We start from the raw sequence: 25,926 nt of genomic DNA, 5'->3' as shown, positions 1-25,926 counted from the left end.
AAGGTATGAAGCTTCAGTTAACAGGGAAATGAAGCCTTGCACAGATTATACTTTAAAAAAAAATGGGGAAGCAGGTAAAACTGTGGTTGGCTATTTATAAAGGACCACGGTTTCTCTGTATGGACCAATACTTACTACAAAATAAACTGTGCCTTAATTATTGCTTCTTTAAAATCATGTTTTTACAGAGCTACGTAGTACCTGACGCAGAAAAACAATCACATAAGGAAGCATTTATTTGAGGTTTAACATGAAATCATACAAATAAAATTTGTATAAACACAAATCCACATTGAGTCATAACACATATAGCAAAGGACAAAGTAAAAACAAAGAAAACTAATTGGCGGCTATATACAGTTGGACACAATTGTGTCTTGTACACTAGAAAGTCTTTATAAAATAATCATCCTAGATCAACTGAAGACCAATCTTCAATGTTGTCCTGTAAGATGGATTTCTTTAGCATCTCCTAAAAATAAAAACAAAGTAACAATTAGATTTGTGTAACACTGACAAGCTTTCAAAGGTCCACTTTCATGAATTGTTTTAAGTCCTCACTTTATTCTTTTCTTCAATAATTAAAGATCACATGCATATTTATTATCAAAATGTCGTTTGGGTAATTGATAAAACTCATCCTGGAGTTCCCATATGGTGTTAAATTAAAATCTATTTAGAAAATAACCTGGGAATGTAATCTTCCCATATTCATAGGTTGAACAGAATAAGGCCTACTAGAAGCACCTCTAGTAAGCCAAGTAAAACGCTATCACAGACACAAATTTCTTACACGTTTATTGCAGTACGAGAAAATTAATTGCTTTGTGCATATGATCTTTAACTTATATCCCAGATTTAAAAGTTGTTTTGGTTTGTAGATTTCACTATTAGCTATAAAAAGAAAAAGCAAGCATTAAATCTTAAAGAATGAACACTTAAAATGAGGCTCCACAATTGAAATACAACACTAAACAGAAGACCAAAATGATTAAGCTGTAAAAAGGCATTTATGTACTTTAACTCCTGTAAAAAACCATTTAAGTTAAGTTTATGACACTTAATCTCCAAAAAGATTAAAAAAAGAAGCCAAAGTCTGAAGTTTTCCACTTTAATCTTTACGCTGGTACATGAAGTTGGAAGAGACCATACCACAGGACAGCGTTTTCTGGTGTATGCCTTGCGCTCTGCCCGCAACGTGCGACCCCCAGAGATAGACGTGGTCAGGGTGACACACGGCCTGCAATGAAGTTCCCGCTGGCGGGTACAAACAAGGTATAATGTCAGAGTTAGAAGACAACATTCTTGTTTTCCTTAAGTTGTACCCATTTCAGTACTTTACCTGTTAATAGTTCTAAAAAAGTTTAATTATTCCTCTAGACCTCCTGGTACACAAAGCAAACAGAAAAACTCTTAAGTTTTTCTGTAATACTAAAAAAGGTGAGGTAAAACTTTAAAAGTTAAAGATCTATAGACACTTTAGGCAAAACAGGCTTAAAACAATTACAAAATTAACAATTTAGTAAAAACAGGCTACATAATATTTTGTTTTTACTTATTTGTCTATTGATCTTTAAATTAAATTAGGTATTTCCACTGGTTTCTTGTAGTCTTATACACACCTGCTTTCTCCAATGTCCTCCTTTAGTATGGCTGGTAATTATTTTGGTGATTGCCACCCCCTCGAGATGCCTTGCCGTAAGTACTCTGTTGACCTGTTTTGAAAGGATAACATCTTCTAAGACAGTTTCCTATAAAATGGTGTCTTCACAAAGTAAGAAAGCTATTGAATGTGCAAAACTGCATACGAAACATTTAAATACTAAGATAGTTTAATAGCCATTATAGACTAATCATAGTTCATACATACTGTTAGCATCAGCATGACTGTAACACACCTCAAAAACTAAACGCTTTGATAAATGGAAAATCTACACACAAGCAAATTCCAGAATGGGAGTCTATGTCAACATTGAATTTCAGTACCACTGCTTTATAAAGTTAAGTTAAATATTCTTACCACTGTAGTCTGCATATCCCTGTCCATATCCATAGTTCCCATAGTTATACCCAGTATAATCATATCCGCCATAGCCACTATAGTTCTGATCACCACCATAGGCACTATTGTAATTTCCATATCCTTGATCATAATAGTTATTAAATCCTTGGTTCCAGTTTTGGCCCTGACCTGAAACAATGCACAATGATTGTTAGGAAATAACTTCTGACCCCCAATGCTAACACAAAATGAAGCATCTTGTCCCTTACTCTGCAAAATTTTAAAACGCAGAATGGATATAACTTTCTGCTAAATACTTCAGAAAGTTGTTTTTCCTGTTACAAATAAGGGGGCAGAAAGTCCAAATTGTGCCAATATCAAGTTCCTAAATTTATTCAGAAATCATTAATTTCCTATTAAAGCTGAAGAGGGGTTATGTTGTTCTGCCTAAAACAAGGAAGGACTGCCAAGACAAGCCATCACGCCATGGTGTATCATGTAGTGGTATCATTTCCCTACCAGTGATGACACTTCCAAGTGGCTATTACAATAGGTGAAACCACTAAACCCATTAAAAAAACCCAAAAAACCCCAACCTTCCCACCAAGCCAGCATTCTTCCATGATGCAATAGTTTTGGGGTTTAAATCTAGCTTTGCATTCTTACTTGGTTAATCTTGCTTAGCAGCATACAGCTCAAACCACAAGTCATTTTCCAAGAATTAAGCCTCACCTCGGCCACGACCCCTAGTACCACCTCGTCCACCAGCTGCAGCACCTCTTCCTCCTTTCTGTTGTTGCTGTTGCTGCCTATATACCTCTTTGGGTTGCGCAACTTTGATTTCACACTACAAATTTAAAAACAGATTTTTTTTAAACTGATGTTCTAACACTAAATTGCTTTTCTTCTTAAATCCTCCATATTTTCATTTAATTAAATAGTTTTACCTTTCCAGAACCAATTTGATGGTATCTGCTTTCTAACAATTTCTTTACTGGCTCTTCATCTGTATATGTGATAAAACAAAACCCTCTTCTTTCATTCGTCTTTGTATCCATAGGAAGTTCAATATTTTCAATCTGAAATCAAGATGCATATTCAAGATCATCCAGTAGTGATAAGGTCACCAAATGGTTTCAGATTGCTACAGGTCCCTTTCAAGCTTTGACATAGCATGTTACTCCAACCAGATGACTTCTGAACAGACATCACCACTACCTTATGGCCAATCTAAAAAGATTTGCTGTATAGGTTAAGCATACAGAGTAAAATATCCTTTAATACCATTCTGCACGCAAGAGATGCCACCAGTTCCTAAATCCAAACACTAGCCACACCGGGTTTTGACCAAAACCAAATTAGATACTGGTTTCCATTACAGTAGAGGAAGCAAAAATTAAAATACAGTAATTATAAGGCACTTAAGTGGTAATATAACGCTTATCCTCACAAAGCATTACATCTATACAAACTGGGGTGAACATTATGTAAACAAACCCAAGTCATATGCAAACAATCACAGCCCACCTCTCCGAAGGCGCCAAAATATTCCTTGATCTGTTCTTCAGAAGTATCTGGACTCAATCCACCCACAAAAACCTTTTTAGGGGGTTCTTTCCCTTTTAAAGCTTTGGCCCTTTTGGGATCTATCAATTTGCCATCCAGTTTGTGTTCTTTCAGTTCCAAAACCTAGAAGACAATTTTATTTAAGTTATAGTAAGTCCCAGAACAATTTGCAAAAAACACACAATGCAAAATGCAATACATATTCCTACCTTATCAACACTAGAAGCATCTTTGAAAAGCACAAATCCAAATCCTCTTGATCTTCCAGTGACTGGATCTGTTTTAATTGTGCAGTCTACAACTTCCCCAAATCGAGACAAATACTCAGTCAGATCTTTCTTGCTTGTATCCCAGCTCAAGCCTCCAATAAACATTTTACTAAAAATAAAAAGTTACTTTTGTAAAAGGTTAGCAGTAACTTAAATGACTTCAGCCCTGGAAGTAAACCGTGAAATAAGCAGAGAAATGTACCTGCCTAAGCGCAAGCAATTTAGCCTATTTTTACAGACACACGAACAGACCACAGATCTCAAAATTCCAGCCAGGTTACTTATTCAAAACAGCAGACGGCTTACTCTACACACTGCATAACGCAAAACTGAAGCTCAACTTAGATCGACTTTTCGTCCTCAGCTGTTACGCCAACATCCCACCCAAAGAACCCGTCGTGTGGGCGGGCACATAGGTCCCAGCTGTCTCCGGGCGCCCAAACCAAAAGTTTCCCAAACTCCGCTAGAAAACCGCCAGAGCAGAGCAAGACACACAATGAAGAGGCGGCGGCAGCTGCTGCATGTGGCGCAGCGAGGCCGGCCCCTCCCCCCCCGCGGCGCCTGCGCACTCGGGACCCGGACGCCACCGCCCTCCTCCTCCAACCCCTCCGCCCTTCCCCCACCGTCCGCGGACCTCTCCAAGTCACCCCTCCGTCTTACTTTCCTCTTCCCTCCAAGCTAGGGGGGCCCAGCCGGCACGCGGAGAATCGACTCGGAAAGAATAGGGGCAGCGCGCGGGTCCCGAGGGACGAAGGGCGCGTGCGGCGCGCTGGGGGAAGGGAGGACAGGGGAGAAGCGTGCGGTACCCGTCATCCTGCTGGTTCTTGCTCGCGTTGATTTTGGATCCCTCTGCGAATTCCTCTATGTTGCTGTACTCGTTCATGTCCTCCATGGTGGCGGAGCTGTCGGCAAGGGAGTGCTGGCGCGCAGTCCGGGTCGCGGCAGCAGCGGTGGCGGAACGTTGTATGGAGCTAGATTTAAAATGGCGGCGGAAGAGATCCGGGCGCCGCCTGCGCCCTCCCTTTATAGCCGCCCCGCCCGCCAATCGGGAGGGCTGCTGGGCGGTGACGTGGCGCTGGGTCCGGCGCGCCCCCTGCCGGGCGGAGCTGGAAGCGAGCGAAGGGAGGAGCGGGGCGAGCTGCCGGGGTGCCCGCGGCCGCCAATGGGAAAGGCTGCGGGAGGCTAAAGTAGCGGGAGCGGAGGGGAACAATGGCGGCGGCACATGGGAAAGCCGGGGCGGGACCTCCATCTCAGTCCTCCCGGTGAGGAGCGAGATCGCCCTGGGGGAGCGGGAGGGGGAGAAGGCGGGCTTGGGATCACAGAGGAATCAGATGAGAAAAAACGAAGGGACGAGAAGTCCTGGGGCCAGAAATCCCAAGCCACGCCGTCGCCGGGCCACAGTCCCTCTTGCCTTGAGAGCCTTTGTCTCTGGCGTCCGGTCCGACCCAGGCCTACGAAAGAGCTGTCACCCCTGGCATTTTGCGCCCTCGGTCCCCCAGTGCGGAGGTGCTGCGGCGGCCGCTGCTACCGACTAGCACCGTGGCCGGTTGCTCCGGAAAAAGGCGGACTGCGCTCGGCGCTGGCGGCTAAGGCGGCGAGCGCGCTCGTCTGCCGCGCGCACGCGTGTTTTGTCCTCACGCTGGCTGAAAACCAGCCGAACAGGAAGCGGGTACGCGGTGGCCCCTCCGGGGGGCGGCGCGGCGGGGGCGCCTCTTCCGCTGCCGCCTCGGGTACGCCGGCGGGGGAGGCGCGGCAGACCTCCCCAGCAGGACTCTGCCGTAGCCGGGGCCCAGCACGGCCTCCTAGCGGGCTTGAGGGCGCGAGGAGGGCGGGGCCTGGTCAGGTTACTGTGGAGACGCCAAAGCGGAGGCAGTGGGCGGGGCGGGGCTGGGTGCAAGAGAGGGCAGGAGGCACTCACATCCCCGGCGCGCCACTCGCGGGGCTCCAGTCTGCACGTGCCCTGGGCCTCTCCCGCTGGCTCCACCAGTCTGCGGAGGGCGCGCTCTCGCGCACCGAGCTCCCGCGTTCCCTTCTTTGTTCCCGCCCACGCGAGGCCCATTTTGACGGATCGCTTTCGAGGCTCGCTGGCGGCCAATCAGCGCGGGCGCCCCTGGTTTCCCCGCCTCCTCGGAACCTGCGAGCACCGCCCCTCTCCTGCCCACGTGGTCTGGGCCTGCCGCTCTCCAAGACTCCGAGTGCAGGCTTGGGCGGCGGTCTCTATCCCTGGCTAGTCCGCGTAGGTGGCCTCTCTTTCGCGCTTCAGGCCTCGCCGCCGCCTGCTCCCAGATTGTTGTGGGGCTCTCCGGAGTCCAAAGTTGTCCTGGGACGCAGCCGTCGCCGCCATCCGCGCTCCCCGCCCGCAGGCCGATTCCCGTGGTAGCATCCGGTAGGGAAATGGTCGTGCTTTCGGTGCCCGCCGAAGTCACTGTGATCCTGTTAGATATCGAAGGTACCACAACCCCGATTGCTTTCGTAAAGGTGAGGGGCGGAAGGGAGTGGGGAAGTTACTTGTGCTTAAAGACATTTTAAAAAATTTTAAGTATTGCAGACTTTGCACTAGAGACTCGTGATTGGAAGAACGGTGTGGAACAGGCTGCGGCGGGCTGCGGGGCTGCTTCTCCTTGCCGCACCCGGTCCCTCCCCGCCCTTGCCCAGGGTGAGATGCACATGGGTAGGAAGAAACGGTTGGAGAAAAGACGGAGGCGGGGCTGGCAGCTGGGGCGAGGGCGGTGGTGTGGACGTCCACCGCTCGGCCCACTGGCTCTGTCTTTCCCAGCGAGGCGGCAGCCTCGATCTAATGGCTCTTGAGGTCGAGGCCCTCCACGCGGGACGACTAAGGCGACCAGGTGACTTCTCAAGTGGCCTAGTAGCTTGGGCAGTAAAGCTGGGTCCTCGCCCTTCTCTCTGCCGCCGGTGGTGGCCGAACTGTTCACGGTTTTTCCACTCGTCTGTGCTCCGTGGTCCACAGCACTGATTTACCATGGAATACTTCTAGATTCCATTCTTTTTCCTTGGGAAACCATGCTTTTATTCACAGTATTCTTCTGTTAACCCACAAATGTGGAGACCTAATTCCAGGCTTGCAGCTTTGCTTCATAACAGGCTCCCTGTATGTATTTATTCTATTGGTCTGTCAGAATAAATACACGTTACCGTAGTAACTTCCTTTGCTACTGTGTGATGTAGAGAAAAACAGAACAAACCCATCGTCCAAGAAACTGGGCAACCTGAGTTTTAAATTCTGTTAGTTTAGTTTTAAAAAATTACCTGTGAAGAATGATTTTCTAGAGGTAAGTTATAATATAAAATCCACTTTTAGGAATCCAAACGTAACAATACTTATTTTTTTTAGAAGAATCACAGAAACTTGACACCTTAGCAGTGGTTCTGAAGAAATCTGTTTAGACATTCTTCCAAGTTTTTAATCACACCAAAGATCTCGTGGGAAATTTTGGGATCACCAAAATGCTGATAATTGGGTTGACTACCTTTTTCTTACTGTGGTTTTCAGAGAAAAAAAGGATTCCTAATTTGGGGGATGTATAGCTTACAGCTTAGTCATTCCATTCTGGCTCTCTTGCTTCTTGCTTTTAGGAGACCAGGGGTAATAGCAGCCATGTGGCATTAGATACGTTGATTTGGGGAATGAGATGCCTCATACAGATCAGTGTTATAACAAAGCATAACTCCCTTCCCCCACCTTTTTTTTCACTTACACCTTGTGTTTGATGACCGTGAGCCACTTCTGGTAATCCTTGTGGCAGACTTACTCTGCAATCTGAGAATAAAAATACCCTAGTGACCTAAATAAATTGTTTGACACCAGACTACATGCAAATTCAAGGCAAGCTCCAAAAGAGTGATTCAGGAATCTTGTCTAAAAGATAGTTTCCAGTGCTTGCCCGCTTGTTATCTCAATTTACTTTCAAGGTCAGGCTGCAGGACTGCAAGTTCAAAACCAGCCTGAGTAACATAAACCAGCATCCAAACAAATAATAGTTTCTAATATTTGTACTTTTTTTTTTTTTTTAGCAGTACTGGGAACTAAGCTTGAAACTTGGTGCTCTACCATTTGAGCCACACCCCTAAGCCCTTTTTTTGGCCTTTTTGAAACAGGGTCTTACAGTGTATCCCAGGCTGTCCTCGAACTTGGGCCCCTCTTGCCTCAGCTTCCTGAATGCTGGGATTATTGGCATACACTACCACATCTGGCCTTAACTGTTCTTAATCTATTATTTGTTTTACACGAATTTATCAAAACCAATATTTCAAAAAGTACCACGGGAAGAATGCTGCATCTGTGGTTGTTTATGGTAATTATGCAAAAAAATCCATTAAATGCACTTTTGGAAATGTTAGTCTGAATATGTTCAACTAGGTTTTCTCTTTTTCTTTTCCTCTTGTCTCCTCTCCTCCCCTCTCTCCTTCCCTCCCCTCTCCTTTCCTTTCTTCAACTGGGATTTGAACTGAGGGCCTCACACTTATTAGGGCAGATGGTCTACCACTTGAGCCACTGTCTCCAGCCCTCAACTAGGTTTCTTTATGGCATGATTTCTCACAGTCTTTGTCTCATACACACTCTGTGAATCTTGAAGAGAGTAGCATTTCATGAATTTGCTTGAATAAGAAACTTAGTAGAGTAGCTCAAGGACTAATTTTTTTTTTAAACACTTTTAAAGTGATAATAAATTGTTTTTTTTTTTTTTTGGCAGTACTGGGCTTTGAACTCTGGGCCTCATGCTTGCTAGGCAGGTGCCCTACCAGTTGAGCCACTCTGACAGCTCTTTTTGTGCTGGGTGTTTTTGAGATAGTGTCTGGAAAACTGTTTGCCCTGGACTGGCTTGAAACCGAGATCTTCCTGATCTCTGCCTCCTGAATAGCTAGGGATATAGGCATGAGCCACCAGTGCCCGGCTTTCTTAAACTTCTAAGCATAGAGCTGGGAGTTGAAAGGTGTTCTCTGAGCATTACTAGTCAGAGTAGTTCAGTGTGTGAACTTGTAGCCCTGTTGCCTATGGAATGATGGAAGGGAACACTGAGTACTGGATACATGTGGAGTACTTGACTCATCCTCAAAACTTGGGGCATGTATATATTGTCTGCATTTTACTAAGGCTCTGAAAAGTTGGACAATATGCTTGGGATTTGAACCCAAACTCTCTTACTCTTTCCATCATTGCACTTCTGTAGTGGTACCACAGTGTTTGTCAGGTCTTCTTTGCTTGGCTGCTATATATGATAGGAGAGCACTTCATTCATATGAGGTACCATAAAAGAACATGGTAACAAATTTCAGCTTACATTACCTTTTGATGATAGATTTAGATAGAATCCTTGGACCAGAATAACTAGTTATCTGAGTGTTTGGTTCTACAGTTTCTGTCTGCTGTGCAGAGTATTGTCACAAATTGCCATTGAAGTACCCTTAGGAAGTCAGTTCTCTTTGCAGACTGACTTTCCTTCTTTAAATCAGCTAGTTTTTCCTTTAGGGTTGAAATATAGTCCTGCTTCTTCCCTTTAGCATCAGATAAAGTAGTTGTTTTGGTATTAGGTGATACAAGTGAATAATGTGATGTCAGGCTGTAGCCTCCCACCGAGCTGCTCAGACTATAAGATACTGGGGAACTGACACTATCCCTGGGAACAGAACACCGTCATTGGGTGGAATAGCAGATTGCTAGCACTATTGCCATTTTTTCCCTTTCTCTTTTTCGCCTTGCACCTGAGGTTGAATGTGTATGGGATGCATGTAAGCATTTGTAACAGCGTCAGCAGTCCCTGGTGTCTTAAGAGAGTCCATAAACTTTACCAGTTTGGGAAGTGATGTTCTCTTGTTGGCTCTGTTAGGTCACCCCTTCTGCTATCAGGTTCTAGACAAATCAGACTGTTTGTTTTGTTTTGGTGGGGCTCGGGTTTGAACTCAGGACTTTGTATTTGCAAAGTAGGCGCTCTACCAGTTGAGCCACACCTCCAGTCCCAAACATTGGTTTTACTTTTTGTCAATTACATCTCATTTGTAGAGTCATAGAATTTTCAGATTTCTAGAGCAAGAAGGATTGTCTAGTGAACGTGGCAACAGGCTAACTTCTCATGCTCAGAGAGGTGTCCTGTGTAAGGATTCTCACAAGTGTCTGGGAGGCAAGCCGGAGTAGAACCCAGCTGCCCCTAGATGTTCCTACCACATCTGTGTCCTCAGAGTCACCAGCTGTGCTCCTCTCAACAGGACGCATGCCTCTCAAGTTTTTTTTTTTTTTAACAGATTCTGAGTGGCGATCTCCCAACATTTTTTGTTCTTGTACATTAACAGAATTGGAGCAAGCATAGCCAATATAGATTATGTACACATCACTATTATTCAGTTTTGAAATAAATTGCAATTTTTTAAATTTTGATTTTTTTAAATTTAATTTAATTTTTGCTTGTTTATTTTTTAAGGTAGGGTCTAACTATATAACCCAGGTTCATGTCAAACTTGTGATCCTGCTGCCTCAGTCTCTGAAATGCTGATATTACAGGTGTGTACAACTATGCCTGGCTTAATAAATTGCAATTTAAGGGTGAGATTAAGATGGAGGTGTGGCTCAATTGGTAAAAGCCCTGAGTTAAAACCTCAGTACTGCTAAAGATGAGATTAATATAAATCAATGTTTTATAAACTCTCTTTTTTTTTTTTTTTTAATTTTGGCAGTACTGAGGCTTGAACTCGGGCTTACACCTTAAGTCTCTGCACCAGCTGTTTTTTATGATGGGTTTTTTGAGACAGGATCTCACAAACTATTTGCCTAGGCTGGCTTACATGTGATCCTCCTGATTTCTGCCTCCTGAAGAGCTAGGATTACAGGTGTGAGCCACCTGCATTGGGCTATAGTCTCTTCTCTTATCCCATTGAATCATCTTGCATGCTTTCTGCAGTATGCACCTGTTATGGAAGAAGCATTTGATCTTTGTGGTGATGTAATAAGCATATTCTTTGTGTGTTGTGTTATTCTAGCGTTTTTAGCCTTTAAGCCTATGAAGTAACACCATCAGCAGTCCTTGTGATCATCGTATTCAGGAACCTTTAGCATTGTTCCTGAGTTTGGGAAAAATGATTACTTGTTTGGTATAATGCTCTAAATCTCATATTTTTCCTGTTGGTACTTAAGTTAGTACATGTAATAACAGCTTTGATAGTTAGATTCTGTAAAGTTGCTATGAACACTGCTGCCCCTAGAGATAAAACTAGGTTAAGTTCCTTCGAGCCTCTGGTGATATTTTCATCAACTGATCTGTACATAACCTTGTTTTATGTAAGTTTCTGGTTGCCTTATTTAAACCAAGTTTTCAAATCGTTAACATTGAAGTGCAGCCAACAGCACTGGGACTAGTGCCTTATATATAAAGCTTATCTAGCACACATTGTCTTCTACAAAGCATATCACGACCTTCTGAGTTGAGGAACACTAGACAACACTTCAGCACTTTGCTTCAAGGCCATTTTTAAAGTAAAATCCTCAGCATACATATAGAAAAGCGAGAGACTAAATAGACCCTAGATCCTGGAGAGGATACTGATTTACAGTATGAGAGCTTAAACAGGTATCACTTAACCATCCTCAGCTGGGAAAGTGTGCGTCTCTTGATTAAAATTTTCACCACTAACTACATGTCCAAAAAGATCTTGAAAGTTCCTTGAGTACCTGTTTTACTGGATGTGGTAGTATTTCACCTATAAGCCCAATACCTAGGAGGCTGAAGCAGGAGGATCATTAGTAAGAAGATGCACTAATATGGAATCCATGAGTAAGGAGATTGACTATGTAGGATAGTATTTCTAAGCAGGTGCTTAGAGACAGCATGGTTCAGGATTACCATTTTGGTTCATGGCTACATGGGAATTAGACTTTGTTCTGGGTTTTTTTCTAAAGTTTATCGTTTATGATGCTGGCTCTAGTAGTTTCTTTAAGACAATATCAGCTTTTTTTTAAAGATTGTGTTGATATAGAGACTGTTAAGACAATGTTCAGAGGCTAGAGTTTCAGTTTAGAGAATATTTGGCAAAATTTTAAACAAGAATGAGGGGAAATTATTAAAAGCAGGCCTGGTGGTTACAATCCCAACTACTTAGAAGGTGTAGAAAATTTGAGGCCAACCTTAGCAAAGGTAGCTGTGAGACCCTATCTCAAAAACAAAATAAAAACAAAAGGGCTGGAGTTGGGTAGCTCAAGTCGTAAACTGCTTGCCTAGCATGTACAATACCCTGGGTTCAATCCCTCCCCAAAAAAGAAAGAAAGATTAATATAGTAGCTGATATCACACTAGAATTATTTTTACTGTTACTTTATTGAAATGTTACAGAACTGCCAAGTAAATCAGAAAAAATCTCAGGTTTTTTCAGTACAAAATATCTTGGAGAATCCAAATCTACGGAAGAAATTTCCGTAGGGAATATGGTATCAAAATCCCGGGAGTTGGCACTAGTGAGTTTGCTCCTTGAATTCATCCACCCACAAGGGCTGAATGGCCTTGCCTTAGTGGTAAGATTTCATAAATCTCCATGGGAGTCCTGATTTACTGTGTACCAAGAGTAAAACCTCTTTGAACCTCAGCCTTTTCATTTATGCAAAACAGTTGTTAGCCGGACACTGGTGGGTTACGCCTGTAATCCTAGCTACTCAGGAGGCAGAGATCAGGAGGATCCCGGTTTGAAGCCAGACCTGGCAAATATTTTGCAAGATCCTATCTCAAACCCTTCACAAAAAAGGGCTGGTGGAGTGGCTCAAGATGTAGGCCCTGAGTTCAAGCCCCAATACCACCAAAAAAAAAAAGCAGTTGTTACCTTGCAGAGATTTTAGATTCCAGGAGGAATCTAACTAAAAAAGAAAGAAAGATTAATACAGTAGCTGATACCACACTAGATTTCTTCTTCTCTCTTCCACTGTTGGAGCTTAGAACTCTGGGCCAGTCAGGTTCCCTCTCTGAAACTTAATTGACCATACTGATAACTTGGTTTTTTTAATTGTAATTACTAGCCCCCTTGTAATAATAACCTTCCCTGTTCACTGTGATTCATTGCACTTAATTAGATTATAGTTTATGTTTCTTCAATTACAGTTTAACTCCTTAATGGGGTTTAGAAGACAACTTTTGTTTTGCCAGCAACACGTTCATTCTTTTTTAGTGTGGACAATGGAATCTAATGTTCATTGCTAATGACTTCAGTTTTCAGAGGGGAGGATGCTGTATGGGTCCTACCCTGCTTACCTCATGAAGACAGTAGTGTTACAATTTCCGAGCCACCTAGAAAACTGAAACTTCGTAGGTAGTTTCTAGTATGTTCTCCAGAAAGGACATTTAAGGAGCAGGTCTGATCTAGAACTGCTGAAAATATCTGACAGATGGCATGGATTATCTAAGAAGTAAATTCCCATAGTTAAAAGTGTTCAAACAGAGCTTGGATGTTCTAATAATACAAACCTTAAAAACTACAGGAGAAGTAGAGCTCACTAGCCTTTGAAGTACCGATGTGCTCCATTCACGGATGCCTAGATCATTCCCTCAGGCACTTGGTTTTCAGTGGCAGCTGGCCACCATTCAGAGGCCATGGTCTAGTCACTGTAGGTTTGTCTCTCCAGGAGCAAAAGACAGTTATGACTAATGTGGATGCCTAATTCTTTAACCTCTCTGCAGGGTAGATACGATGAATAAGTAAACTGTGGCTCAGAATCTAGCCTGAATTGAATTACGTTTTCTTTCTTTATTTTTTTTCATTATTTTTTATTTTTGCTGCTGGGTATTATGACTAGGGTTTTGGGCATCATAAACACACACTTTGCTACTGAGCCACACCCCCAGCCCGGATTACTATTTCTAGATGGGAAAAAAAATAAAAAATGAGAATTCACATATATGAGAAAAGTGTTTTTATTTTGGCAGGGTGGCTTTCTTTAAAACTCATAGGAACTATTTAGCTTTTTATGTATTCAGTTTGTCAGATGTGATGGTTCTTACCATGCTTTATTAAGATAGCCTCTCATTCAAAACGTTTTGTTTTTATCTCCAATATGTAGCTTTGTGTTTTAATAAATATATTCACTTTTACGGAACACAATGAATGTTTTTCCTATTAAAATATTGATATTATGAAACTTTTAATTGTAATAGTCAGTGTACTATTTTAGCAAGATTATTTAGAATACTGCTTTTACTACTAACAAGCATCCCCTCTTTATGCTGAAATAAGACAGATAAGCTTTTCTACTCTTTTGGTAAATTCTCAGCTTCCTAATTTACAGTTAATTCCCTAAAGAAGAAAGTACAGTATCATTTACTTACCGCTGCCAAGAAAACATCCAACCTCACTTATCAAGAGTACCGTACTTCTTAATAGTTTCCAGTGAGTCCAAGAACGGGAGATGTCGCACTTCACAGGTGTGACTGCGCAGTCAGAGCACAGTGGAGATAGAGGTGATGTCATCGAGAGGGCTGATCACCCTCCTAGGGAAGCCCAGTTCCACCAGGTCTTTAAGGAGCAAAAGGTTGGGTTGGTTCTGGAAGATTGTATTTAACCAGCTCATGAAAATAATTTATGTAAATTAAAAACCTAGTTTATTAAGTTCCTCTAATATTGCCATAGATATGTAACACTAAAATACAGAAAAGACATGGGAAGGCCTACCTACCTTAACCACCAAGATGCTAGGTAGTAAGGTCATTTGAAAAGTGACTCAGCCCAGCCAAAAAGCATGGCATGCCCAAGGATGGTCTTCCTCAGATTTAATGCAGAACATCCAATTTACTGCCTGTGGTACGATCTCTTGTGGCTATAGTCTGGCCACTCTGGAATTTAGGTTTTCCTGAACTCTGAAGCCACGGTCACAGATAACTGACTACCCTTATCCATTATTTAGTTTCTCCTAAGTTTATTCTCAGGATAACTAGCCTCTAATTTGTTTGTTTTTGTAGGAAGTAGTTTTCATTTAAAACACTATCAGCAAGCACGCATGGTGGCATGTCTCAGTAATCCCAGCAAGCCAGCCTGGGCTAGATACCAAGACCTTGTCTCAAAACAAAAAATTCTTTTTTTAAACTAAAATTAATGTTTGTCAACTTGTGCTCTAACAAGATTATACATTTTTGGGGCCAGGCATGGTGATGCATGCCTTTCATCCCAGCTACTCAAGAGACAGAGATTAGGAGGATTGTGGTTCTAGACCATCCTGGGTGAAAATAGCTATTGAGACCTTATCTCAAAAAACAAGCTGGGTGTGGTGGTGCATGCTGTAATTCCCAGCTACTTGGGAGGTAAAGGTAGAATGATTGCAGTCCAAACAAAAAGGACAAGATCCTATCTGGGGGAGAAAAAAAAAGACTAAAGCAAAAAGATTTGGGAGCATAGCCCAAGTGGAGCCCCTGAGTTCACACACTCGTACTGCCAAAGAAAAGAAAAAGAAAATCTCTCTGTATCTATATTTATTGTGGAGAATAGATATGAAAAATATCTTTTCCATGTAATATGATCCACTGAGAAAGAGAATCTTTGTAAACGTTTAGCTCTACGTTCTCCCTGATGCATTATATTTTCCCGCAAATAGAATTTTGCTCTATGTGCTGTTTTGTGCCTGTTTTATTTCTTAGAGAATGTGATTCATTTTTAAGAACCATGAAGTTACTTAGTTTTCCTTTGCTCTGAGACTGATAAAATATAGTCCACCAATATCGCCTTTGTGTTATCTTATTTTCTGCCTGAAAAATTGTAAGTTCTCAAGTACTATAAATCATTTGCACTGTGTGTTTCCCTTGGAAGACTTTTTTTTTAATTCATTTATTCATACATTGTTTGGGCCATCTCTCCCGCCTGCCAATTGGAAGATTTTTAAAAATAGTTTCTTTAAATAGCTATGCTCTTAAGTATTATTCCTAGGAGCAGTCTTTTTTTTTTTTGTACTGGCACTAGGGTTGAACTCAGGGCCTCACACTTGCTAAGCAGGCAATCTTACTGTTTGAGCCACTCCACCAGCCCTTTTTTGTGATGGGTGTTTTGGAGATAAGGTCTGTTTGCCTGTGGGGCTGCCTTTTAACCGCAATCTTCTGATCTCTACCTCCAGAGTAGCTAAGGTTACAGGCATTGCCCATTTTCTTCAAAAGGAACTTGAGTAAATGTAACACCGATTTTACTTTTATTGATACTTTTTCATTGAAACAACTACTTGACAATAAAGCATGTCCGTATTTTGACTCTAAACATTTATGAGGCAGCTTCTTTATTTAGATCTTGAGAAATGTTGTGACGCTTAGTGGAGCTCTTCCCATGAGCTACCGTTGAGCTGTGTAGTCAGAGAAATTGCTGCTTGCGTACCCCCTTCGGCATTTAGGAGTATGTGATCATAGCCCCTGAAAGGCAAGCACTCTCGTAGTTTTCTACCCTTTTGTTATATGTTCTACTACCTTAGCAGCCCTTTTGGTGCCTGGTGCATGGAAGATAGCCACAGATTCATTTGTAGAATCCTGGGTTAATTGCCACACATTTTTCATAAGTTCAGGAGACCCTATCCCAAAACAGGGCTGGCCAAGAGTGGCTCAAGAGATCAGAGCTCTTGTCTAGCAAGCATGAGGTCCTGGATTCAAACCCCAGTGCTGCAAAAAACAAAAAAAGTTTAAAGATATTTTATTTTCTTACGTAGAAGCTTAACAAATGTGTGTTGAAAGAATGATTAAAATTGTCACAATTTAGTTAATTGTGCTGTGTTTTTATGCTATATATTAACACTGCACTAGAATAGAACAGTCTGCTAATGTATTGATCCCAGATGCGATAAATATTCTACATGTTTAGATATTACACCAAATTCTAGTCACATCACCTGGCTTCCTGTGTTTACCCAGTACAAAGAGAAGTTTTTTAGTTGGGAAGAAGGGGCAAATTGGGTGACTAGAAATTTCCAGCTTTTAAAGCTTTCCTCGAAAGTTAGAAATTGTTTGAAACCTTGCCCCTTAGTTGTGTGAGTTCTCTGAAAGAGTGGCTGTGATTCATAACTCCGTTATCAGAAGCATCTGGCATTTAGTAGGCTTCAGTAAATGTTGAATGAGTGAGTTGGTTATTACGATTTGGATCTTAAATGTCCTCCATAGGCTTATGTGTTGAAGGCTTGGTCCTCAGTTGATGATGCTGTTAGGAAGTGGTGGGTCCTAGTTGGATGGGTCCTAGTTGGAGGAAGTCATTGACAGTGTGCTCTTGAAGAGGGCATATTGAGACCCTGGCCTCTTCTGTCTTTGCTTCCTGGCTGCCACAGGGTGAGCAGCCTCCTCTGCCCCATGTACTTGCTGCCTCGGTGTTCTCCCTCACTGCAGGCTCCAAGCGACAGGACCAAGTGACCATGAACTGAAATCTCTGAAGCCCTCAGGTTTTTTGTCACAGCAATGCAAAGCTGACCAATACAGTTGTGCTTCTCATTTGTCATTTGGGTCCCCACTTTTATCAATAAATTTGAGGAAAAGGTGATCGTTGCCCAGTTTAAATGTCTGTGCTATAGGATATAGTTAGCAATAAGGTGTAAGGTCCTTCCATAAACTGTCTCTGGTTACTGCCATGACTGCCATATGCTGTCATTCCTTTGTGACTGACGAGGAAACTGGACTCAGCTTGTGTAAGTTACCTGAACACAGCTAGCAAAATGCAGAGGTCCAGCCCTAACCTGGATGGTGCCTAGAGGCTGTTACCTTCTCTCCAGCAGAGATTAAGGATATGGTCACTGGATTTGTAGGCTTTTCATGAGTTGTTCTTGCTACCAATAAAGCTGGAAATAGGAAATTGAACTTTGTAAAACACTGCATTCATTTTTAAAACTTCTGAGTACTTCATCTCTTCTGTTACTGGGAGGCCCTGAGTCTAACCAGCACTGCCACCTAGTAGTGTTTCTAGTTCTTGGGAGTTGGGGACACTGGAGGAAGATGACCAGATAAGAAAGAAGCAGGTGTAGGACAGAGTTGGCTTGTTTGTTTTCCATTGTGGATGGTTTGGGTTTTTTTGCGGGAGGTGGGGGTGGGGTTGTGGTACTGGGGTTTGAACTCAGCCTGGCATTTGCTAGATAGCACTCTACCCTTTGAGCCATGCCTCCAGTCCAATTGTGGAGTATTTTGAGTAGGCAAGAATAAAGGTTTATGTAATGATACCCATGTACTGACCACCTAGATTTTGATGCTATGCTTCAGATCTTAGTTTAAAGAAATAAAACATCACACAACTGCAGCCCTGTGGGCTGGTAGAGTGGCTCAAGCGTTAGAGCACTTGCCTAGAAAGCAGTAGGCCCTGAGTTCAACCCCCAGTACTGACAACTGAGGCCCTGAGTACATCCTATTTTGTATTGGAATGTTATTTATACATTAGAATTTAAATTCTTGTGTGTGTGTGTGTGTGTGTGTGTGTGTGTGTGTGTATTCTTGTGTGTTATATAATAAATACCTTTTATTCTCCAGCTGCTGAAAATTTAAGCTGTTTCATTTCTTTATTATTACAATAACAAAGTAGTACTGTGCTAAGCATTCCTTTATTGTCTTTTTTTTTTTTTTTTTTCTTGGTAGCATTAGGGATTGAACCCCAGACGTTGGTGCATTCTAGGCAAGTGCTCTACCACTTAAGCCATGCCCCTAGCCCTTTTGTTTGAGTCTTTTTTTTCATGATATTGGACCTAGAACTCAAGGCCTACACCTTGAGCCACTCTACCAGCCCTTTTATGGGAAGGGCTTTTTTGAAATAGTCTTGCGGAACTGTTTGCCCAGGGTGGCTTTGAACCACAGTCCTCCTGATCTCTGCCTCCTGAGTAGCTAGAATTACAGGTGTGAGCCACCATTGCCTGGCCTGAATTTTGTTTTTGATACAGGGTCTTGCTGACATTGCCATGTAGATCCTTCTGCCTCATCTTATTCTGGTAGTTGTGGGTTTGAACTCAGGGTCTCATGGTTGCCAGACTGCCGCTCTACCACTTGAGCTATTCTGCTAGCTTTCTGCCGCATTTTATGTAGCAACAATAAACCCCACTACTTTGTTAGCATGAATAAATAACATATTGTTATGAAAAATAATTTTTTTCTTTTGCTTTGGAAAACACGATTAAAAGAGTGGCATTGTACATTTTTGTACAGTGCTTGACTGTTTGCTATTGAAGACATCTGGATTCTCCTACCGGTATTTGGTCCTTTGTGAGACCTCACAGTTTTGTGGCCCTGGGAAGAAGGAAAGTGAAAGAGGCAAATAACATCTTAAGATCTTTTTATAAAAGTAGTATGACCTCACAGGTTTTCTGAAAGGGTTTCAGACTCCCATGGGTCCTGGGTCATACTTTGAGAACCATTGCTTTAAATATCAGTTCTGTTGTTATTTCTCTAGCAAAGCCTTCCCTGAACTTGCTCAGTAGGTCAAAATCCATTTTTATTCTCTAATAGTATGATGTACTCTTACTTGTACCATTTATTAAAGTACCTTTTAACTGAACATGATGGTAATCCAACACCTGGGAGGCTGAGGCAGGAATATAGCAAGTTTAAGGCCAGTGTATTCTACATAGTAAGCCCCTATCTCAGCAACAGCAAAAAAGATAAAGTAACTTTTTATGTTAAATATATATTTCTATTAGGCTCCTTGAGATTAGGGGTCAACATGGTTTTTGCTCATGATTATATCTGCAGTTCTTATTAGGGCCTGCTTATATGAGGCATTCAGTAAATATTTAAATAAATAAATGAGTAAATTTAAGCAGACTTCTTGAATTATACTTAATTACAGAGTTTCTCTTAAGATGGAATGCTTTCTCTGCATTGTATACTTGGTCTGTACACTCATAGCACATACTCATTTTCTGCGTTACTTTGTTTTTGTTTTTTTGGTAGTACTGACTGGAGGTTGAATTCAGGGCCATGCACTTGATAGGCAAGCATTCTGTCACTTGAGCCATATTCCCAGCCATTTTTCACATGGAGTCTCCCACTTTTGCCCAAGCCGGTCTCAGACCGTGATCTTTATATCTCCACCTCCTGTGTAGCTATGATTCCAGGCATGAACCACTGTGTCCTACCTTCTGATTTTTTGGACTGCTTATTTTAACACTTTTGCTGAGCCACTACACCCTGGATTTATGCAACATCTCACTATACTGTGGTTGCCTTGCCTATTGCGTTGCAGGATAATGTATTTACCTTTCATTTTCCTTGACCACCTTCTTAAACTTACTGACAGTAAAGACTGATTTATTTATCTTTTCCATTCACTTCCTCATGTCCCTCTCAAGGATTAGCATACCTTCACAATTAATAAATATTAAAAAGAAATTGTTGAATGTATCATAATTTGATTTGGAAAGGTGTATATACAACTACATAAATGTAAGCATTTTGACCAAAGAGGAGCTGAAGGTGGAGCTCGTTGGTGGAGCTCATGCTTAGTACACACAGGGCCCTGGATTCAATTCACAACACCAAGTAAATAAATACAATTTTTTTTGGCAGTTGAGAAATCTTGTTCTTAATGTACGTTGTTTATTAGTAAATTGTTTTGCATATCACTTTCTTTTTTTTTTCCCTTCTCTGCACCCCTCTTTTTTGCATATCACTTTCTCACAGGGTACTCTATAGGTAGTCTCATTACCAAGAAAGAATCATGGTGATCACATTTTTTATTTTTAAATGTTCTAGCATGGTCACCGTTTTTTCAGCAGATGTTTGAGTTATATACCATGGTTGGTGTACATTGAGGATACTGCTGGGAGCAAGACACACTTGATCCATGCCCTCAAGGATGTGTGATCTAGCAGTGTAGTTCAAGAGTTGGCAGATGTTTCTGTAAAGCACTTGGTTGCAAATATGTTGTAGGCCATATGGTCTTAGTCTAAATTCTCAACTTTGACATTGTAACCCCCAAATAGTGAAACACTATGTAAATAAATGAGCATGCCTGTGCTCTAATAAACCTTTGTTAATAAAAGCAAGACCAGATTTGACTCTCGGGTAGTAGTTTGCCAATTCCTGTTCTAGTTCACTTGTTCCATTTATTTATTTGTTTATTTTATTTATCATTTATTTATTTATTAATGGTGGTACTAGGTGTTGAACTCAGGGCCTTAGAGATGATCTTATTAGCACAGAAACTTCATTGAACCCAGTTTTTGGTTGTTGTTATTCTGTGTGTCCCCTCCGCTCCCGGTACTGGGAATTGAACTCAGGTAAGGTAGATGTAGTCTCTGTTTCTACCCTCATTTAACGACAGCAGCAGTTTTCCTTAAACATTCCATTGGTTAATGGAATCTATGTTAAGGTGAGATTATAGAAATGCATTTCGTGTGGTAGTTGACAAAATCTAACTCTTTTTTTCCTCTTTTGTTCAGGACATTTTATTTCCTTACGTCAAGGAAAATGTTAAAGAATATCTACAGACACATTGGGAAGAGGAGGAGTGCCAGCAGGATGTCAGTCTTTTGAGGAAACAGGTTAGGACATTTCTCTTCCACATTCCCCAGTGTCTTAGAATGGAGGCTACTTGACTTTGAACATGCCCTGAGCATATTGTAAAATCAGGACCCTGGATTCCCTGGGGATGGAAGTTCCAGTGACTTGCCTGCTTAGGAATTCACAGTGCATAATTAAACAGCCAGGTCACTGCGGTGTGTTGTCTGTAGAATTACCTCTTCCAGGAGCCGTTTCAAATGCATAAAAACATGATGTACTTGTAAAACTAAGCCCTTTCTGGGTAGAATATGAAAGATTTTATGTAGTCTTATTACATATTTCATTAATGTCACCAAGTAGAAAGCACCTTGCCATTTTCCACTCCCATGCCTTATGGCATGAACCCTCAACCCTGACACCCTTCCAGGCTTCCCACCCAGCTCACCTCTGACCCAGCCTTCAGATCTAACTTGGTGTCATGTCGTCATTCTGCTTCTCTCCACCCCCGCATTCCTCATCTGTCTTCTTCCATGCTGTGTACTTTGGAACTCTTGTTGATTTATTAAAATTATTTCAGTGGCAAAGATCTTCCATGTTGTACAGCACTAATGGGTTTCCTAACATTAGATATGGTAGAATGCTCTCATTAAATCTTTTACTTAATTTGGGGTTAGAAATATAGTCACAAAATAAATTTAAAAAAAAGAAAGAAATATAGTCATGTCCTTTGAGTTATGGGGTATTTGGGATTATTGAATTGTCTGGATAAGTCAAGGTTGATCTGAAATACTTCCCTCCCTTACCTTTTTTAATCATCTTAACCCTTATAGACCCATACACACACAGTCTCTTTAACCCTTATAGAACCATACACACACAGTCTCTTTAACCCTTACAGACCCATACACACACAATCTCTTTAACCCTTACAGACCCATACACACACAGTCTCTTTTTTTATTTCTTTAGAGACTGGATTGCGTTGTCACAGGTCTCTTCTAAATGGCTGTTAGGGTTTTTGCAACATGTGGGAGATTGTAGGAGGCTGAATTGAACCAATCCTATTACTTCATTAGTTTCTTTTCACTGAATTCCAGTCATAAACTAATTTGATATTTTCTGTTTCTTCTTCAGTTATATTGCAGAGAAAATTACCAGATTTTATTGAAATCTTGGTTTGTTGATCCTGCTGAGTGAATCAACAAACCAGGTCTTCTTAAATCATTATGCTTTTTCTCTCACATGCAGCATACCTCTTGATTTAAATCTCAGCTTTAGCAATCTTTAAAAGGCAATGTAAACGTATGAAATTATAATTCCATTTCTTCTAGGGAGCATTCTTTTAAGAACTATTTGCAGCAGTTCTGAGCTAATGACAGTTGGAGAAAATTGGTCTGCCTGCTTTAGGGGTCTCATTTGTAATGATGTTTTTAAAAATATACAAGAAACAAACTTCATGTTGTTTGTAATTCAAAGGCTGAAGAAGATGCTCACCTGGAGGGGGCTGTTCCGATCCCGGCAGCCTCTGGGAATGGGGTGGATGACGCACAACAGATGATCCAGGCTGTGGTAGATAATGTGTGCTGGCAGATGTCTCTGGACCGAAAGACCACGGCACTCAAGCAGCTGCAGGGCCACATGTGGAGGGCAGCATTCACAGCTGGGCGCGTGAAAGCAGAGTAAGTGTCCAATCACTAATCATCTCACCAGCCCCAACTTCAAACATTTTCCCTAGTCCTCTCCCTTGTAGGTCACAGGCTTTGTAAAATAGGTAAAATCATTGTTTTTATTCTAACAAGTAAGTTTGTTTCTTTAGCTGGGCTAAAGCCTTTCACTTGGCTCAGTCCCCCAGACCTATATAGCTGGATTTGTGGGTGGTTGAAGGACTTGTGTTCCTATTTTGAAACAGCTCCCTAGAAAATGGCAACTTCCTTGAATTATCTTATTTGATTCGCAGCACACGCGTGATAGCACTGTTGGTCTGTTTCCCAGCAGCATTGGCTTACTCACTTTTTGTTCTGATAAGAGACCTGAGAATGCTGTGAAATTATGGACTCATAGCACAGCGCCAGCTGAGTGCTCTTTTCTTCTGTGTTTTTTGAGCACCTTCAACAGAACCTCTGAGTCTTGGTTATGGGGATTCCTGAGAAATTCCCATTTTGGTTTTTTGTGGGGCAAGGTCTTGCTATGTAGCCCAGGCTGGTCTTGAACTTAACATGTGTATAGCCCAAGATAGTCTTGAACTTTTGCCTCAACCTCCTTAGTACTGCGATTACAGGTTTTTGCCTCCACTCTTGGCTTACCTGAGCGTCTTAATAAGATACTGTCTCAAAGGATTTTAGGCCATGGCCTGATGTAAACACTCAGATCCAAGACTGTTTCCAGCTACCCATATTTCTTTTGTATTACATGTATTTCATTTTGTCAAATGAGATGTCATTCTTTATATATGCCAAAAGGATTTCTACCTTTGAAAAGATGTGGTGAAATTTCAGGATATGCCAATAATCTAGGAATACCAAGTCGTTCACTCTGTAAAATACTCAGAAGTGTTGAGCCTGGAGACTGTGCTTGCAGTAGTTACTTCTTCTCTTAGTTCCTTAATTATAAGGCAGAGACTTAGAATAAATTACCTTAAACTTCTCAAACTCTGCTTTGGAACAATGACAATCTGGAGGTGTTACACAGAAAAATCCAAAGTAACACCTGACAATGATAAGGACTGGTTTTGAACTTGTCTTTCTGCTAATGCAGCATATTAACCTATTTTTTTTATTCATTAGAAGACTTCTTTGGCTTTTTCCAGTTAATCTTTCTTAAAATAAATTTTATTTCAATCATCCACAATTCAATTAATCTTTCAAAGAGGACTGGTTACAAACCGAGCATGATGATTGTGCCTGTAATCTTACCTATTCAGGAGGTGGAGCTAGAAGGATTGAGGTTCAAGGTTAGTTCAGGCAAAAAGTTATCAGACCCTATCTCAAGAAACAAGCCAGGCATGGTGGTGGTGTACATCTGTAATTCCAGCTTCAAGAGGTTGAGATAGGTGGATCAAGCAAAAGCAAGAGATCCTATTTAAAAACAAAAGTAAAGCAAAAAGGGCTTGGGGGATTGGCTCAAGTGATGGAGTGTTGCTTAGCAAGTATAAGGCCCTGAGTTCAAACCCCAGTACTGCGCCCCACCCCCCCACCCCCTACTCCCCCTCAGAAAAGAGGAAGACTGGTTCCTCATTCCAAGTTCCTCATGCTTTTCTTTTCATTTTCACTTATTTCCTGTGATATTTCCTCCACTGACTTTGGAGGGCACTGTAGAATTGATAAAAGTAACCGAGGGTCAGGGACCAGAAAACCAAATGCTGTTTACTGATTGGCTAAAATGAGATGATACAAGTCTCTTAACTCATTTGTTCTGTAATTTGTTTTCTGTATAGTGAAACTGTAGATTTCCTTAAGATTGAGCTCCCACTTTTTCTTTTGTTTTGGGCGCTTACCTTTCTAAAAGCATTTCCATGCTTTCTTAAAGCGCAGAGGGCATAGATTAACCTTTTTTTACCACAGATTACATCAAAGATTATGTAATCATACAATAGTACTGCTGTCATTTGCTTTCTTTTGAGTTCCTTGAGAATTAAAGAAAAAATCACTTCCTTAGTTCATCCATTTATCTATAACCCCTCTTTTTTTGTCAGTAAAACTGTTGTCTTCACCCAGATTGTTGCTTTTAATCTGCCAGGATCCTGAAACTCCAGGAGTAGGAGTTTGCATGTTTATGGAGTTGCTCCTTATGTTACCATTTGGGCACAAACAGAGAAGCCGGCATCTGTTTTTTATGGATTTCATCTGGCTAGATGCTAATGTAACTAATGCTTTGTAACTTTGTGGTTTTCCCCACTAGGTTCTTTGCAGATGTAGTTCCAGCAGTCAGGAAGTGGAGAGAGGCTGGGATAAAGGTGTACATCTATTCTTCAGGGAGTGTGGAAGCACAGAAGCTATTGTTTGGGCATTCTACAGAGGGAGATATTCTTGAGGTAGGTTACTCATTTGTTTTGTTTTGACACTATCAAAGCAGGAAATTGAATGGTGTAAGCTAAATCAGCATTCAGATAATTGTATTTCTATGTGCTTAAACTGGTTGTAAAATGGAGAAACTGGGCAATACATTAAGGAAGGGTAAAATGTTTTCTGTGGTACCAATTAGTGAATCAAAGTCTCTTTTTTTAAGCATAAAGATCACCTGGGGAGATTGTTCAAAATGTTGATTCCAAGCCTGGCATGGTTGGCTCACACCTTAACAGGAGGCTGAGGTAGGCTTGTGAGTTCAAGACCAGCCTGAGCAACATAGCAAATTTGAGGCCAGCCTGGGAACATAGTAAGACCCTTTCTAACAAAAAAAAAAAATTTCTGGACTCTGCTTCATAGAAAGTCTGGATTGATAGGTCTGGTGTTGGCCTGCAGTCTGCATTTAAACATCTATCCTAAGTGATTCTGAGAAGGATAGTACTAGAACCAGCTATTATGTATGTGTAAAAATACGGATGTATATAGCTTAGAGTTAGCATGTAAATCACTTACCTTGCCAATATTAGAAAGTCAAGAACTAGCTATTAGAACATCAACAAAAGAAACTAATGGAATTCTCTTGGTTTGTTTAAAATCAGGTAAGAAGAAAACAG

General features: G+C 41.5%; 2 protein-coding genes across 8 annotated transcripts in view; one reads left to right on the top strand and one right to left on the bottom strand.

Annotated features, from left to right (window-relative positions):
- Positions 1-213: 213 nt before the first annotated feature.
- Positions 214-5,235, bottom strand: Hnrnpdl (heterogeneous nuclear ribonucleoprotein D like). 6 transcript variants are annotated; one of them, XR_012435746.1, is made up of 9 exons: positions 4,644-5,235; positions 3,778-3,946; positions 3,530-3,691; positions 2,950-3,081; positions 2,735-2,849; positions 2,021-2,191; positions 1,623-1,715; positions 1,153-1,257; positions 214-472 (listed from the first exon to the last, which is right to left on the bottom strand). XR_012435746.1 is itself a non-coding variant. In XM_020182158.2 (8 exons), exons 1-7 carry the CDS (start codon positions 5,084-5,086, stop codon positions 1,645-1,647), a joined length of 1,263 nt encoding a protein of 420 aa, XP_020037747.1. In that variant the 5' UTR covers positions 5,087-5,235; the 3' UTR covers positions 214-1,257; positions 1,623-1,644. The 6 variants fall into 6 exon arrangements, 5 of the variants coding, with proteins under 5 accessions (XP_020037747.1, XP_020037748.1, XP_020037749.1 ...); XM_020182158.2 differs by having other exon boundaries at positions 214-1,257; XM_020182159.2 differs by lacking the exon at positions 1,153-1,257.
- A 751-nt stretch (positions 5,236-5,986) lies between these two features.
- The window catches only part of Enoph1 (enolase-phosphatase 1), a 28,796-nt gene continuing 8,856 nt past the window's right edge, over positions 5,987-25,926 (top strand). Inside the window, exons 1-4 of one of the 2 annotated variants that reach the window (XM_074041899.1) lie at positions 5,987-6,286; positions 21,191-21,292; positions 22,728-22,930; positions 25,149-25,281. In XM_074041899.1, the coding sequence (XP_073898000.1) occupies positions 22,806-22,930; positions 25,149-25,281 (258 nt within the window). In that variant the 5' untranslated portion in view covers positions 5,987-6,286; positions 21,191-21,292; positions 22,728-22,805. Of the gene's footprint in view, positions 6,316-21,190; positions 21,293-22,727; positions 22,931-25,148; positions 25,282-25,926 lie in introns of both variants that reach the window. The other variant, XM_020182162.2, reaches the window with a different exon arrangement.

This window comes from Castor canadensis, chromosome 9 (assembly GCF_047511655.1).
Source record: "Castor canadensis chromosome 9, mCasCan1.hap1v2, whole genome shotgun sequence".
In the NCBI taxonomy this organism is placed as follows: domain Eukaryota; kingdom Metazoa; phylum Chordata; class Mammalia; order Rodentia; family Castoridae; genus Castor; species Castor canadensis.
The sequence above is the reverse complement of the archived record's forward strand: the minus strand, read 5'-3'. Positions and strand labels throughout refer to the sequence as shown.

Excerpts from the sequence above, each read along its gene's own strand:
- Hnrnpdl (XM_020182158.2), bottom strand. The coding sequence starts at position 5,086 with ATGGAGGTCCCGCCCCGGCTTTCCCATGTGCCGCCGCCATTGTTCCCC. Across the intron at positions 3,947-4,643 it reads AAGAACCAGCAGGATGACGG|TAAAATGTTTATTGGAGGCT; the intron begins GTACCGCACGCT and ends TTTTATTTTTAG. Across the intron at positions 3,082-3,529 it reads ATTTTGGCGCCTTCGGAGAG|ATTGAAAATATTGAACTTCC; the intron begins GTGGGCTGTGAT and ends TCTTGATTTCAG.